Consider the following 15,817-nt stretch of genomic DNA (forward strand, 5'->3'; position numbering starts at 1 on the left):
TCTCTAAATTGAGCCTGACCGCTCTGTGCCTAGCTACCAGAGGGTTGAGCACAGGTTAATTTGGGGTTTGCTTGTGACTTCACCCTGACAAGCATTGTGGTTGCTGCTCGAGTTGGGTTGCATCCCACTCAATGAGTAATTCAATTTCTTACACCCACAAACTGGAAATACTTAACAATGAGTGCCAGGTTTTCCTTGTGAGTGTTAGCTGACCCTTTAAAAGGTACATGACGTCAACTGGATGAATGCAGTAATTTTTTCTCCACTTAAGCGGTGCAAAAATGTATTTTGAAAACTAATGGGAATAATGTAATATTCACATCGATTACTAGAAGTTTGCAAGCAAAAACTGTGGAACTTCACATATGCCCAAGGACCATAATGGTTACTAGTCTCCTTACTCTAGCATCAGTACAGTCCTCTAGTTGAAATGTCATTACCACTGTACTCTTGCTCAACAATGGCACCTTAAATTAGTTAAGCAGCTGTCTTTTTCTATCTTAGGTTCTCTGCCGTCTCCTACCTAGGATTTTGACTTTTCCTTTTTCCCACATTTTTGCTAGCCGCAGTTTAGTATTCACTTTTCCTGTTTCATATCTCTGCAGTCCAACTCTACTTCCATTATTACCACTACAGCTGATCTACACCATTCAGGATATCTTCGCTTTCTTCCCCCAGAGCAGCTTTCTCTTTTCATTCTCAGTATCTCTACAGTCCCTTTGACTGCCAGTTTAGCAGCCTCTTCCCATTTTCAGTATATCTGCAGACTGATCCATCAGTTTAGCAGTGGCTTCATTTGTGCTCACAGGGCTACCAGACTCAAGCTATACATCACTAGCGACCCCTAAGTAGGTTGAAACTGGTCTGGGATTGCTGGTCTTCCCGTCTGAAGGGTAACTGGCCTGACAATTCAGGCTAGAATGTTCCTACTGGTGCAGGAATAAGACTGAACCACACATAGCAGGTCTCTGTCTAGAGTGGCATACAAGGGAAAAAAGGATGGTCTGGAATGCAGCCCCATGTGATTAACAGTAGTCGACATGAATCCAAGCTACTTTCCATCACCTTATGTCTACTAAATCTAAGCCTCAATGAAGAGACTTTGGTGATGATGTAGGTGTCATCTACCGTCTGGGCTAAAAATCACTCAAAAGGGCTGCAACAGTTTTGTACATTTGGTCCTACTCTGTGTGCAACCTAACTCCCCAACAGAGAAACTCACTGAGTTGCCTGAATTTATTTTCCACTTTGCTGTAAATCATGGAAATGTATTGTTCCTAGGAGAGCTTAATATCTGGCTTGAACCCCCTTCTGTGGCCACTGAAACCTGTGTGGTCAATCTCTCCCTATCCTGGAAGTGGATCTTCATAACTACCTCCACATGCATTGAACAAGACACCTATTTGACTCCATTTTTGCCTCTGGCTACAGATGCTCCTGTACCACTTCCTGGTCAGATCCCTTTTACCGTAGCAGAAAAAAACTCTTATGACCAATCTCCTTCTAATGCTTTCTATTCCCTCTCCCAATTTGATGTTTTGCCTCTTGTTTTAGATACGCTTTGCTCTCTTCAGTCAGGCTCCAGAAAGTGTTTAACCAAGCCTGCTGATAATGTGCTTTTCTTGCAATCTTAACTAATTGCAACTAACTGCTCGTAGACTAGAATTGGCACGGAGAGGAGACTACTTAAGTGTAAACTCTTGCCACAAATGTAGCAATTGAATCCTATTATAGACTCTGATCCAGTGGCATAACATAGGCCACTGCAGCCCCCACGGTGCAGGGGGGCCCAAGCTCCAGGGGCCCCTGAGAGCTCTTGATTGAATCTGGAGGGGGGGGGGGCCTCCACGTACCCTGCAGGAGGCCCCCTCAAGTTTCGTTAAGCCACTGCTCTGATCTCTTGGTGAGACAGCATCCCTAAAGAACATTTCAGATTGATCTCAGATTCTATCAACCCACAAATATTATAGACACTTCTCCAAGCTACCCAAGAAATTTGTGATGCCCTGTATTTGTTATTTTGGACAAATGAGATAATTATTCGGTTGGAAGTTCAGGATGAAACCATGCGTTTCCTGAGGGGCTCCCTCTGTCTCAGGAACCCCCCTTTACTTACGGAGTTACTTGAAACTTTTTGCCCAGTAACACCAATAGAAGTCTTTGAAATTCTGCCTTAGATCTGCAACTCTGCACATCATGTGAACAGACTCAAAGACAAACAGAAAGAAAGTCCAGGAGACAGAATCTTCTCAGACTCCCAAGCCTACCTTGGGACTCAATACCTTTATTAACTAAGGTTCAACACTCCTCCATCCCCCCCACCCCCTCATGGTATCTAGGAAAGATCTATAAAGCTGACTTTACACATTATAGTTTTAACATTCCTCCTTTTCTAGCTGGAGACAGTCAGGTTTGTTTCCACAGAACCATGAAGCATCTGTAGGTGTACACGCAAAAAGTGTTTTATAATGTAAAATAATCTAAACACAGAACACCATCCAACATCAGCGGATCATAACACCACCAAGATCCAACCTTACATGGTTAGAACTAGTAAAAGAATTATGTTCCAGTGGTTGGCCACACACAGCAGAAAAATACAATACCTGTGACCCTCAATAGGTCAGTGGGAATCAATCTTACGTCAGGGACACACATTCGCTGAGATTGGCTTAATCAGGGGGTTGCAGGGCAATGCCCCTATTGCGAACGACCATGCAGTAACAATCTGCTAAACACTTGATATCTGATCAGGGTAAGTTGGAAGATCAGAAAACCTAAACACACTTTTAGAACATGCTATAAGGATAACTTGCCCTTCCCATGCCACCCCTGTAAATTGTGGATAACACTCCTCCCCAGCCCACCTCAGTCAAGAGCGGAGAACCCTGGATGAATCACTATAACAGTGCTTAGTTTTTACAAAGTGCCAAGAGGTGAAGCAATTAGTTAACAATGAGCTATACAAATACACCGAAACATAACATATGATAACGTAACACAACATGTACCTACCGCCTGCTTACACCAGGAACAGCTTATAGCCACAATCTCCTTACTATGGAAGGTGAACTTCTGTTGGAACCCCTGCAGAGGAGAAAAAAGGAGTGGGACAAGAGAGAGGAGATAGGGAAAAAATAGGGAACATGTACAAGAGTAAAAGGAGGAGAAAGGAAGCATAGGAAAAAATAAAGCAGAAATGGAGAGGTGATACGGGGAAGACAAGGGTGAAATGATAAGAATCAATCAAGAGGGAAGAAGAGAACAAGGACACAAAATGGATGACAAGGGAAAGGTCACATAGGAGAGTGGCAATACATGGAAGACAAGAAAGAAAGAATGAGGAAAAGGAGCCATAGAAAAGGCAACGTGGAAAGCAAATGTGAGTGGACAAGGTTATGAGGGTCCAGGAAAGCCGACAATTATATTGGAAAGGGAGACCGACGAAAGAGTTGAAAAGAAAAGAAGAACAGTGTAAGCGAAGAGAGATGGGGAAGAGAATATAGCAGAAGGGTGAGGTTTGAGAAGGAAAAAGAATGAGAAAGGACACGAAGGCAAAGGCACATGGCATACATTTGAAAAGAACATGAAATGAGTTAACGTATGCGGAAGAAGATAAAAATAATAGAGAGTAGAGGGTAGAGGACATGGGAGAGAGGACAATTAACAACAGAGTGATAAAAAGGGATAAACGAGAAAAAAGGAAATGATAGATTAGAAAAATTGCGATGTGAGCGGAACATAAATAGTGAGGAGAGAGGTTCAGAAGGAGAAAGCAAATGAGAGATAGGATGACGGAATAAAGGAGCGAAGAGAGAGGAGGAGAGAAAGAGGGCAAGGAACAGGAGAGACGAGAAAAGCAATACAGACGAATACAGGGTGGAAAGGATAGGAGTGTAAGGCCCAGAAGGAAATGGGATAAGCATAAGGAAAACATGTGGAGATGACACATTAAAGGAGACAAGTGTGAGGAGAAAGTAGTGAGGGATCCGGAGAGGTAAGGTTTCAGAGTGAGGACAAAGGAATAGAGTGAGTGCAGAGGGGACAAGTGAGAGATAATTATATGCAACGGATAGCGGTAATGGATAATGGGGGGGGAGAGGACAAAAACATACAAATGAGAAGATTTAATATAGTGGGGGGCATGGGTGAGCAGAGAGTAGAGAAGCAGCAATGAAAGGGCAGAAAGTGGGATTTAAAATGCATAGGAAGAGTGCAGAAGAAAGGAAAGGAGGAGAAGAGGAGGATATGGGAGGGGAAAAAAGAGGAGATTTAATTTCGAACAACATTTTGTATTTAGTAGGTATATATGCATATATGAAAGTATTAATAATTAAGATGTTCCACCACATTCTGTGTCAGAATGCAGTGTGTCTGTATTGTTGTCTGGCCATGATCTCCATTAGACAGCTTAGCACCTGAGCGCACACCCAAACATATTGGGGTGTATAGAAACCAACGTCCTGCGATGCCTCTCAAACATGGCATAGGTTTCATCAGCTCTTTTCCCACATCCATTATCTACGACACCAACACCAAACTCTCGTCTTTAATTTGAGTTCTCACTCTGAGTTCTTTTCACTTCAAACCAACTTTAACTTCTGTGCAATGCTTTTGCAACTCAATACATTATGAATGACTTGCTCAATAACCACCCCAATGGGTTATAGGGCGTTAAAAAAATAAAGCTCCTTCTCTCTGGCCCCCAACCACCCCTTTCCATTGAAACCTTGATCCACCTCTGCACCTTGGTACACTCAAGAGCCGAGTGAAAATGAACGTACCATATGAAAGCAGGAAAAGAAATGGAGAAGATCAAAAGTCCCGAATGACCTCAATGCACTCCACTCTAATTACCGATCCTGCTTCATCACAGCTAAAGTCTCTTACTACAGCACCACCATCAGTGAGGCAACCCAGCCTCCCTCTCCCTGAATCACAGCATCTCTCTCCTCTGCAAATCACTCCTGCTTCCCTCCTCTCTGACTCCCAATCTCTTTGACCAACTCTCCACCAGTTTGCAACTTCTCCACCACTCTGCTTCCCTTCTCTCTAAATCTCCATCAGCCTCTCCCGTCACCGAATATCATCCTCCCCCTGTGTGACTCTTCTCTTTTTCCTAGACTCCTCCTCTTTAACACCCAGGCACTCTTCTGTCTGACTGCCCAGCTGTACTCATCTAAACTCCCAAATATCCATCCTTCTCTAACCTGCACACTCTTCTCAGATCCCCTCTCAAGCCCCAACTTCTCTCCTCTCTGACCCGTTCACTTTGTGTTCTCTTACCCCAAATGTTTCTCTCCTCTCTGAATCCCGTTTCTCTTTTTCACAAAAGTTCCCAATTTTGCCTTGCTCTATCCCAGACTCCATCCTCAAAGACACACTGCATCCTTTCTCTTTAGCCTTAGCAACCATTCTCTCTGATGACCTACGCTTCCATGCTCTATATCTAACCCCATGGCAGCACTATCTTTCCCCGACACTCGCTGATTATGTAGTATCCAACTGTTCCCAGATGCTTGCCTCTTTGTATTCACCCTAACCCCTCTCTTACCTTTCCACACTGTTTGCACTTGCCCTCCTGTCTCCTCCTGTGCACCCAGTGGTGTCGCACCAGCGTCTGCGGAAAGAACAAGAACAAGCTCTTTCACTTGAGAAAATGGACCAAGTTGCTTTCCTTAGCATAACCTCACATCATGCACAGTCAACATGCTCTGAGAACTCCTTTCTCATGCTCCTGTTGGTTCACATACATGTCAACTTGCTATCAGCTAGTATCCAATGGACCAGATAGTGTATAACATTTCAGATGAAGCAAGTGATGTTAACGTTTGATGGATGAAGTAGTGTTCGTCAGGATCACGGAGGACATTATCACCGCCATCTTGGCGGTACTCCTTACACAAAACGTAGAGATGACCACCAGCACAGCAGCCACCTCTATACATTGAAGGGAACTGCAGTCACAATGCTTCCTTTGAATGTACTAAATGCTTGGAGTACGACCACCATCGTTTTTAATGGACATCAAACTTTTGAATTTTTTTGCTTTTCAGGAGTTTGTTTCTGAAAAACAATAAAAATAAGGATCCCCCTCCCTATAGGATTTTTCTCTGTGCGTGTGAGTCAATATAATTTTTTCGTGTCCCTCATTGCCAGGTTTTTCAGAAGATGATGGGCAGGAAAAAAAGGCATTACACTGTCCACCTTAATTAGAGCGAATTTAGTAATGTCTTCCTTCTATAAATGGGGCCAAAAGAGCCCATCGGGGAAATATCTAATTTCTCCTCATTTTTAAATTAGGTGGGTGAACAGTGGGTATGGCTTACTCATTGCATCTGCGATGGAATAACCTGTGCGCCATACTCTAAATAGGGCCCACAGCCAACTGACGCACTGGTGCCTGTAAATTCACACATTCACAACAGAACCTAGATAATTTTGCGCTTAACCACCATTGAATCCGCTTGTCATGGAATGCCACTGAGAGGTATACACTTTGGTTAAGAAGTGGTGACTCAAGAATTTCAGTTCATCACATTTTCAGCTTCGATTTCCCAACCACTGTCAGTCTTTTGTTTGCTTGTTATTCTGTCCATCCAAGCTCCTTTTATTCTCTCCTCATTTGATTCTCCACTCACCATTATCCAGAGCCCACCCACCCACGTCATGTTACCTCCTCATGTGCTAGTGTTCAGTTATTGTCTTGCTATTAATCCGTCTGTCTGAGAACCCCGGCAAAAAACAGTAAGTGGATATTTCTGCATGTGGAAACAGACTGTATGACTTAAAAAATAAATGTATCTTGGGATTTTGTGAGCTGTGGAATCGACCTGACAGGGCTATGTGGTGCATCGGTCAGGATGCTAAATCTTGCCAGTCGAAGTAAAGCACTAGCAGCCAGATTCATGAAGCAAAAATCGGCTCAAAAAGGGCCAGATTTTGCGAGCGTTTTTTTTGCATTTGGGATTCATCATCCCAAATGCTAAAATCGCAAAATTTGAAATCGCTAAAATGCGAGGAATTGCATTTAAGGAATCTCTATTTGAGATTCCTTAAATGCAGTTCATGAACCATTTCAGAATTGCGAATTCGCAATTTTTGGCAGCTATTTACCGCGAAGTCTGACTTCGTGGTAAATAGCGAAAACTTAGAAAAATGCACTTTAGTGCATTTTTCTAAGTTGGATGTTACACACACACATGTCCTTTGGACATGTGTGTGCGCAACACCAGTGTAAATCACCATTTCAGAGGTGCTACAGGGTGTCCTTTGGACACCCTGGCACCCTTGAAATCGCTTCCTTATTTGCGATTCGCTAATTGCGAATCGCAAATAAGGATTGACTCCCCATTCATTCCTATGGGCCTTTGGCCCATAGGAATGAATGGGGAGTCATTCCTTATTTGCGATTCGCAATTAGCGAATCGCAAATAAGGAAGCAGTAGAAATCGCTATAAATTTTGCGATTTCTACATGCATCCCGTTTTGCGAGTCTTTAATAGCGATTCCTTAATAATCGCTATTAAGGACTCGCAAAAGAGGAGCATGATGAATCTGGGGGTAGGTGGGATAGAAAGCCCAAAGACCCAATCTTCTGTTGAACCAGTCGACTTTTATTGCAGTGGCTAGTTCTCGACTGGCTGATCTAATTTTGGTGCTGGAGTTTACAGTTACACTACACATGTGAAGATATGAATTTACTACTTACATCTCTGGGAGCTCGAATACTGCCCTCTCGGAATGTAGGCTTGCATCGGAAATTTATCTGCCACACAAAAAAAAAACATTTTTTAATTAATTGTACTATAAATCTGACAGCCAGGCAGAGAAATCCTAGTACTGACCAATATCTAATGTCATGGGTAGAACACCAATCTCTGCCCCACATTCAGTTGATTCTACTCCCTGTCTGTACAAAGGAAACCATGAGATCAACATGTGTTGATCTCACTATATGTTCTCCAGTCAATATATGGAAGTAAGCAATGTGTAGGTGTTTTTATTTATTAAAGTTTTTTTGTAGCACTTATTAGGTACTACAGCATCTGAACACCTTACACATACACCGCACAACATATACCATGTTCAGTAAGACAATCAGAGGAAATAAAAATCTGTGAAATATAAGAAGTTAATAGAATATATAAATAAAATATAAACTTCGAGAGTAGACTAACAAGCTAGTAGTAATACTGGTCCTCAAAACTGGCAGCAAATCACAAGAGGCTCTGAGAGGAAATACAAGTAGGTCGTAAGCAGCAGGTGCTCTTGGTCCACGTCACCTGTTAGTAATCCACAAAAGTCATGTGCAATCCTTATATAAAAGTAGCTTAAATTAGACAGCAACCGTATATCACTATTGTCAATTAAATAGATTAAAACCCTTGACTGTTTAAATGTCTCCCCTGGTTTTCTCCTAAAGTGTACTAAGGCTACTAAAAGGCAGTCCCCTCCACCTTTACAAGCTAAAAAAACAAAATGGCCCCCTATGCCTAACCAGAGTATGTTTAAGAGACTGCTTGATCTGTTTTATGGATTAAATTGTGCTTGAAAAGTATATTTAGCACTTGATATTGGCTAGAAAAAGTGTTTCTTTTTTTTTTAAGTGCACGAAAAGCAGTATTTTAATGGCGTTCAATTTGGGCCTAACCTGCAGGGTTGAACAGAAACTACAAAGTGTGTTTTGAGCCTGTCTGTATCCAAGGAGATTCTGACTTTAGAAGCACCTCCTTGCCCTGTGCACACCGGTTTGTGGTTTAGTGATTGGTCCCCAGGCCTCTGAGCAGACCTGACCACTCCCCTCACACCTGCACAGGCCCTTAAGTTTGTGACGGGAACCCCAAAACAGCCGCCTCCATTCTTTGGTCCCAGTTTCTCTGAGCCCTCAACAGCCCGGTGAGCACGGACAAAGGAAGTTAATATGAACACAGACTTTGTGCTGTCTAGTTTGAAATATCAAATCTGCTCTTTTCCTCTCACCATGAACGTTTAAATGTATCTCTTACTTTCCGTACATTTTGTACACTTAATACTGGTGTTTTCTTCTGCCCGTGACAGCTTAAATCTCTCTCCTGGTTTTCCCCTAAACTGTGTTAAGGCTACTAGAACATAAAACATACCTCACATACAAGCACAGTCTTAGCAAACACACACTGTTCATTTACAACATACAAAATCTAACCACATTTCAATGTATAAACAACCACTGCAAAACCCCACAAACCACATCTATCCACCCTTCTACCCCTACTGCCACACAATGGAACCATCACTCTTAAACATACCACCACTCTGTCCTATACCACTATCAAATCCACAAATCATCAACACAACACCCACATTATATACTCAATCCCTTAAAACACATACTCCCTGTTAATACAAAACACCAGCCCTACCATCTTCTTACTTCTAACAGACCCTTTCCAACACTACCAACCCTATACTCAACCCTCTCTCATAACATCCAACAACGCCCTCCTCTTCTTTTTACCAAAAAACACACAACCAAACAATCCTTACATTCCATTTCACCATACATACTACCTCTTTCTGCTATCAAGTTTTAAACAAACACTCAGAACTCCTTTCCCTCCCCTCTCACAAACCACATACACTCTTGTCCAACACACATCACCATCCCCTTTACCATTCAACTTCCACTCACCAACCGTACTTTACATCCAAATCCTTCACAGAAATTCACTACATCCATCTCATCTCACTACTCCACAAAAACAAAACATAACATAAACACCAGCACAATTTCATACTGCATTCGGTCACAAAATAGAAACAAACACCAACTCCCACCCTCATAACTTAACAAATCATACTGGTCCTAAACCAACTTTACTCCCAAATTTTCTATCCTCGCCAATACCTACAACAAACACACCAAAACAACAACATGGTATGACAAACTCAATATGCCCCATCCAAGAACTATCATCACTGGCCTAAATACACTGAACCTACATCCGATCATCCACAAACACACACATATCACCGGAAAAATCCTAGATAAAATGTTTGAAAATCTAGAACTAGTTACCTTTCATTGGATTACTCCAGTCACATGGTCAAGTCAACATCTTTTCCACGTCCAAGTTAATGCGGTGGTGAGCACCTGGTTTTTTTCATTCTTTCTATCAAGACACAAGGTCCAAGCTACTATCTCTCTGGTACTGTCTAAATTTGATTATGCCAATGGCCTTTACCACAGATCATCTTAATCCACTATGGAAATACTTCAACAAATTCAGAACTCTGCTGCCAGACCACTGCTACATTTAAAGCCACAAGCCCACATCTTCCCTGCCTTGAGGGCCCTACATTGGTTACCGGTTGCCAGAAGATCCACTTTCAAGCTGCTTTGTATCACCCACAAAGCAACACATGGAACAGGACCACTTTTCATCAGGAATAAAATCACCAAATACTTACAACAGAGTAGCCTCCGCTCCAAATTGTCTCCTTGCCTCAAAACCCGGTCGTACAAGAACAAAAAACATTGGCAATAAGATAAGTCCTTCTTGTTCAAGCTGCCAAACTTCATTACCCCCAAAAGTAAGATCCACGGATAACTATCTTCTCTTTGCCTGGGACCTATTGGGGATCTCATGTGTGGGTGATCTCCTTGAGGGTGGCGAGCTGGTGTTAATTGCAATGCTCCTGTGAGAATATGCTATGTACAGTAATCAATTCTTTAAATACGCTCAGCTGCGGCATCCCTGGCGGGCGGAGGGCATAGAGCCACTGGATTTACCTGAATTTGACCCATTTTATAAAATAAATATAAATAAACAAAAAACTAAATTTACACAAACATGTTTATAAAATACACAAATAAATTAACTTAATGTACAGCAACACTTGAAAGTCCGAGTTTTTAACTATTTATCTATACATGCACATATGGGACTTTATATAATACAACTTTATATCTCTTTGTTATTTTCCATATAAAGGTATAACTTTCTATGTAGTTATTTATCTATATATTTATTACTTTACTCCTACTGTAGGAAAAACAACCTTCAGTTCTCTCCAATGCACTACTCTACATCTCATCCTATATCTCTCTCAATATATACTCTACCTCCATTCTGACTCGTCCCAAACCTCATTGTCCTACTAATGATCTCCCAACTAATTGTTTCTAGACATTTCCCTCCTCTAGCCCTCCTTTGACTCATCCCAAACCTCATTTTATTACTATAATCTCCCAAATAACACTTTCTAGACTCCACCCTCCTCTACCCCACCTTTATCCCATTCACTCCAACTAACAGACTGTCCCTCTCTCGAATTAATAACTTATATTTCCCTACACTAATCCGTCACTAATACATTTTGGGTTCTGGAGTAGCATGCTACTCGCTAAAAAGCACTTCAATGCCTCGTCTGGGGTAGTAAGCCCGATGTAAATACAATTACAATGATGATCGTGGTGCAGCACTGGGGTTCTATTCGAAAAAAAAACATCTGTGTCCTCCATCCTCAGAAAGAGAAATGAAGAAAACTAAAATTATAAATCAAATTTACAAAGCATTCTCCGCGCTTCACAAACATTGGGCCATCCTGAACATGAGTGGATCTTGGGAAGAATGTATTAATGAGAAAATCTTTAAGTTGATTTTGGGAAACTGGTAGAGAAGCTAGAGGCTGAATTTTGGTTGGGCTAAATTCCACATTTTTGGTGCTCTTCCTGAGAAGCACTCCTTCGAGGTAAGTTTTTTTCCTGAAGGCTGGCATTTCAAGTATCCCAATTTATGTCTTCCAGACAAAATAGGGGAATACACTATGTGTAGATCTCACTGCTGGTTCTCCATCCAATACAAGGGAACTTTTGCCAACATATGGACTCTTACGTTATTTCTCTCTGTTCACTATGAATTCCAGAGAGCAAAACTTGGTCACATAAGCACTATCCAAATTCCTTGGGACTGGCAGACTGCTTTTGGTACTGCATTCCTGATGCATTACACCATCTGCCTATTAAGGGTGGATGGTGTCATGCCTTTTTTCCCTACCCGTCACCATGTACAACCGCGCTACTACCGTTGCCTATGGCCTTCACCCTTGGACCTATGGTTATGACCCTGCATTAAAGATCCTTACCTCTAAGTCCCCATCTCTATTTATGTCCCATTAAATACCATGAAGCCACAATCTGAGAAATGTCTGTATCGCCACAAAACTGTTTAAGGGGCAGGGATATGTAGAGAAGATCACAGGCAGTGGATTGTAAACAAAATGCAGCATGGCACATGGTTTGAGCCCTTTCATGTTGATCGTGCTTGGGAGGCAGGTCATGGCTATCAGGACTGGGGGTTTGCTGCAAAGCAACCAGGTATCTAGCAAAATAACCTAAATGAAGGTTGAGAGTAAGATTCCTTCCAAGGCAAGACAATACCAGGCAGCTGCATAGGAGACCACCAGCCAGGGTCTGGGTTTGGTCCCATTTCCATTGAAGGGGGACAGAGGTAATATGCCACTTCGCCTAGGTTTCCAGAACTTGTTGCAAACACCAGCACTACCCGCAGAGGCTCCATTAATGGAGACTGGCACCTACCTTGGTACATAGATTCATTTGATCTTCCACTTGTCACAAGAGTGCTACTGAAAGGGATCTCCATCAGCATCTCCTAGTGTTGGTCACGGTACTACAAGTGGTGATTGGCCAATATCCAAGGTATACCTTATGGCTGTGACCTAAAACAGTGGGGTGGATGATAAACTCCACTCTTCCAGCGGAGTTCGCAGAGTTTTGTCCAGTCCGTGATCCGCTTGGAGTGCAGAGCTCTGAAAAAACTCTGCCAACCACCGTGTAGCTCACTTTTTCCTCACGCGCGACTCACCAGCGTTAGTTAACATTAAGTTGGTGAGCGCGAGTGAAAAAATCGAGCGCTAGACCGCCTCCAGGCAGAATTTCTCAACACAGGCGGTCACGGCAGGTCACGATCGCTCACGTTGAGAAAGCTGCCGCTCAGTAAACATCTACTTGAGGGGCAGGAAGAAGCAGCTCCCTCTGGCGCCCGTGTGGTGCTGTTTGTGCTGATTGTACAGCGCGGTCCAAGCTCCAATCGCTAAAAATCAGCACGAGCAGCACAATGTACCGAATTCTGTCGCTCGCGGAACTCCGTTAAATCTTGCTGAGTTTTTAGGAACTCTGTGAGTACCACGTCTATTGTCACATTCGTAAAGCGCACACTCTTTCTGCAGGGTTCTTGAGAGGCCTCAGAGTTGCAACAATTAAGAGGGCGGCACAGCAGGATTCTTGCTTATTTAATCCTTTATGCCAACTGCACCATGGGTGGATCCACGTCATGCAGAGGGTGGCATTTAGGTCCAATGCAGCTAAGTGTGAATGGAACATGTGCAATGCAGGATGGGACCTGAGGTTTTACAGGTTACTGGATAGAGAGGGATCTTAAAGGTATCCTATCACTTGACCTCAGAGCAGATTAATAAATGTGTCAAGGTTGCAAAGTCAACAGCAAGGGTGCTATGTCCCAGGAGAGCTATAACCAGAAGGAATAAAATGGGTTGTGTTGTCTCTGTAGAAGTCACCAGTAAGTAAGGCCTCATCAGACGTTCTAGTCCATTTCTGATGCCCACTTCTCCAGGTGTCTGAGAAGAAGTTGGAGGCATTCCAAAGGGGTTAACAAAAGAGTGAATGGTTCAAACTTTACGTGCCATGAGGAGAGGTTAATGGTAATAACTTGCAGTACACTTTACTTCTGCAAGTCAGTCACAGGTGTCACCATTAACCGATTCCCTAGTTTTCAATCTTCCAGTCTCTCAGTGTGTAATGGAGAGCAAACCTTGAAGGGATTTGGACATATCATTGCCGATGTCAGCAGTGACTTTTTAGACATCTCACAGGATGACGGAGAGGAGGAGTGAGGTGAGTAAAATCAATATTCGGAATGCTTTCTGAACAAAAGCATTTCTAGAACTGTGGACCGAGATGTGAAACTGAAGAGAGTACACGAGCCACACTGGGAAATATGTTTTCAAAGATGCACAACCTTCCAGGGACGATGATGGATACCGATAAGTAAATGTAACTAAAAGTCCTGCTAAGAACACAGGCATGAGAGAGATTTTCAAGCATGCAAGGTTAAAGCTGGAGACCAATTGGGGCTGTGGCAAGAGGAAGGAGGGACCGGGTAGAATGGGCCCGGTTCAAGTTGTATGCCTGCAATTTAAGAGATGCTTCATCCTGTTCGGCCATCAGGTGGCAAAGCATCCCAAAAGTTGTAGACAAAAAGCATGCATCGCCCAACACCACAAAACCTGGGCTACAGGAATTCAGTAATTCTGCAGCCACGGCATTTGTCGCACAATTATGAATTTGCCACATTTGCCACATAAACCACCACCTGCTGCATAATGTGCAGAGGCTAACAAAAAAAATCTGTTTCTAGCTCAAACGGATCAAAAGTAACTAAAAATGTGACGACGCGTGTTGCTGTGCAGCGGAATGCACTTCGCAAAGATTGACTGCAACTGCTAGTATTTGGGTGTTAAACGAGTACTAATTATGAGAAACTTTTGTCCAGACAGTGTTAACGTGTGAAAATGACAAACTAATGAACAGACACTATAACAAAATGTGCCACATTACGCCACCTAATTGGATTCTTGCCCAATGGTTTAGTACACCCTGCCGCATAATTTGGTCCTTTCTTGCCACATAATTCCAGGGGCCCTGCACATAACCCACTATTTGCCTTTCCTAAAGGGTGCTTAGTGATGCTTAGGAATGTGAAGTACAGACAGCACGAGCCTTCTTCCCTCAAAACAGACTACTGCTCAGTATGTCCCACAGCCACAGTCAACAATTCCGGCAACAAAACAGTTAGATCGAGTGCACAAACAGATTTGTGTCACACGTGCTAACACAAGCACGTAGAAGTGGACATGCTTATGTTCCTGTGTGATAGTACTTAAATGCAAGGGGCCTTATTTATGACGGCCTGCATCACATTTACGATGCCGTTGCGTCACTTTTATCGTGTCGCAGGGAGGGTGCACTGAGAAGTGTCGTATTGCTACTTTCACGCAGCGATGCAACACTTCTCATGGTTGAGTCCCAGATGTACTGGTAGTGCCAATGCTTGTTTTTATGCACCCACACATTCAGGTTCCTTATTGAAAATATAAATATCCTTAATCTTCATTACAGATTCCCATGTCAGGACTAGATGATTAGTTATACAAGTTACCTGCTGTATAATGGAAGTTAAACAGGATCATTAGGCTGTCAGTCATCGACCGGGCACTCAACCTGCGGCGAGCTGGTGAAAGCAGCTGGTTGCAAAGCTGTTTCAATACCATCAATTAGCATTTATGTACAATAGCCCACATGAACTATTGTTACTTACCTGTAAACAGGTGGTTCTCCAGTATTGGTGTCTTTCATAGATTCACATGCTTGAATATTCCCCGTCGTCGAAGTGGGAGTCCCACGGTATATAAAAAATAGCAATAATGCTAATATAACATAAATGATAACATCATACATAGTAAATAGAGAGAATACATAATGTAAAACCTCTACAATGGTAACTTCCATAGGAAGACATTATAAAGAGAAAAACTCATTTGTAACATATCAGTGTCATTATGTTCGTCCAAACTGCAGCCAATCAGGCTCAAGCACCCTCTAGAACCTTCTCCTCAGAAGCTCAAGCCCTCAGATTTTCGTAGCACTAGTAATAATAGCGCATGAGGAGAAGAGAGCCTCTGAGGGGAGGAAGGGTGGGTCGCATGTGAATCTATGAAAGACACCAATACTGGAGAA

The 15,817-nt window shown here is 42.7% G+C and overlaps 1 protein-coding gene across 4 annotated transcripts in view; it reads right to left on the reverse strand.

The window, feature by feature from the left end:
* DGKI (diacylglycerol kinase iota) overlaps positions 1–15,817 on the reverse strand; it is a 679,239-nt gene that overhangs the window by 490,501 nt on the left and 172,921 nt on the right. For all 4 annotated transcript variants that reach the window (XM_078671815.1, XM_078671812.1, XM_078671824.1 and 1 more), the window contains exons 5-7: positions 7,712–7,768; positions 5,555–5,620; positions 3,016–3,087 (exon numbers count right to left, since the gene is read on the reverse strand). In XM_078671815.1, coding sequence (XP_078527941.1) covers positions 3,016–3,087; positions 5,555–5,620; positions 7,712–7,768 — 195 coding nt within the window. The remainder of the gene's footprint in view (positions 1–3,015; positions 3,088–5,554; positions 5,621–7,711; positions 7,769–15,817) is intronic.

The sequence above is a fragment of the Lissotriton helveticus genome, chromosome 1_1 (assembly GCF_964261635.1).
Source record: "Lissotriton helveticus chromosome 1_1, aLisHel1.1, whole genome shotgun sequence".
NCBI lineage: Eukaryota > Metazoa > Chordata > Amphibia > Caudata > Salamandridae > Lissotriton > Lissotriton helveticus.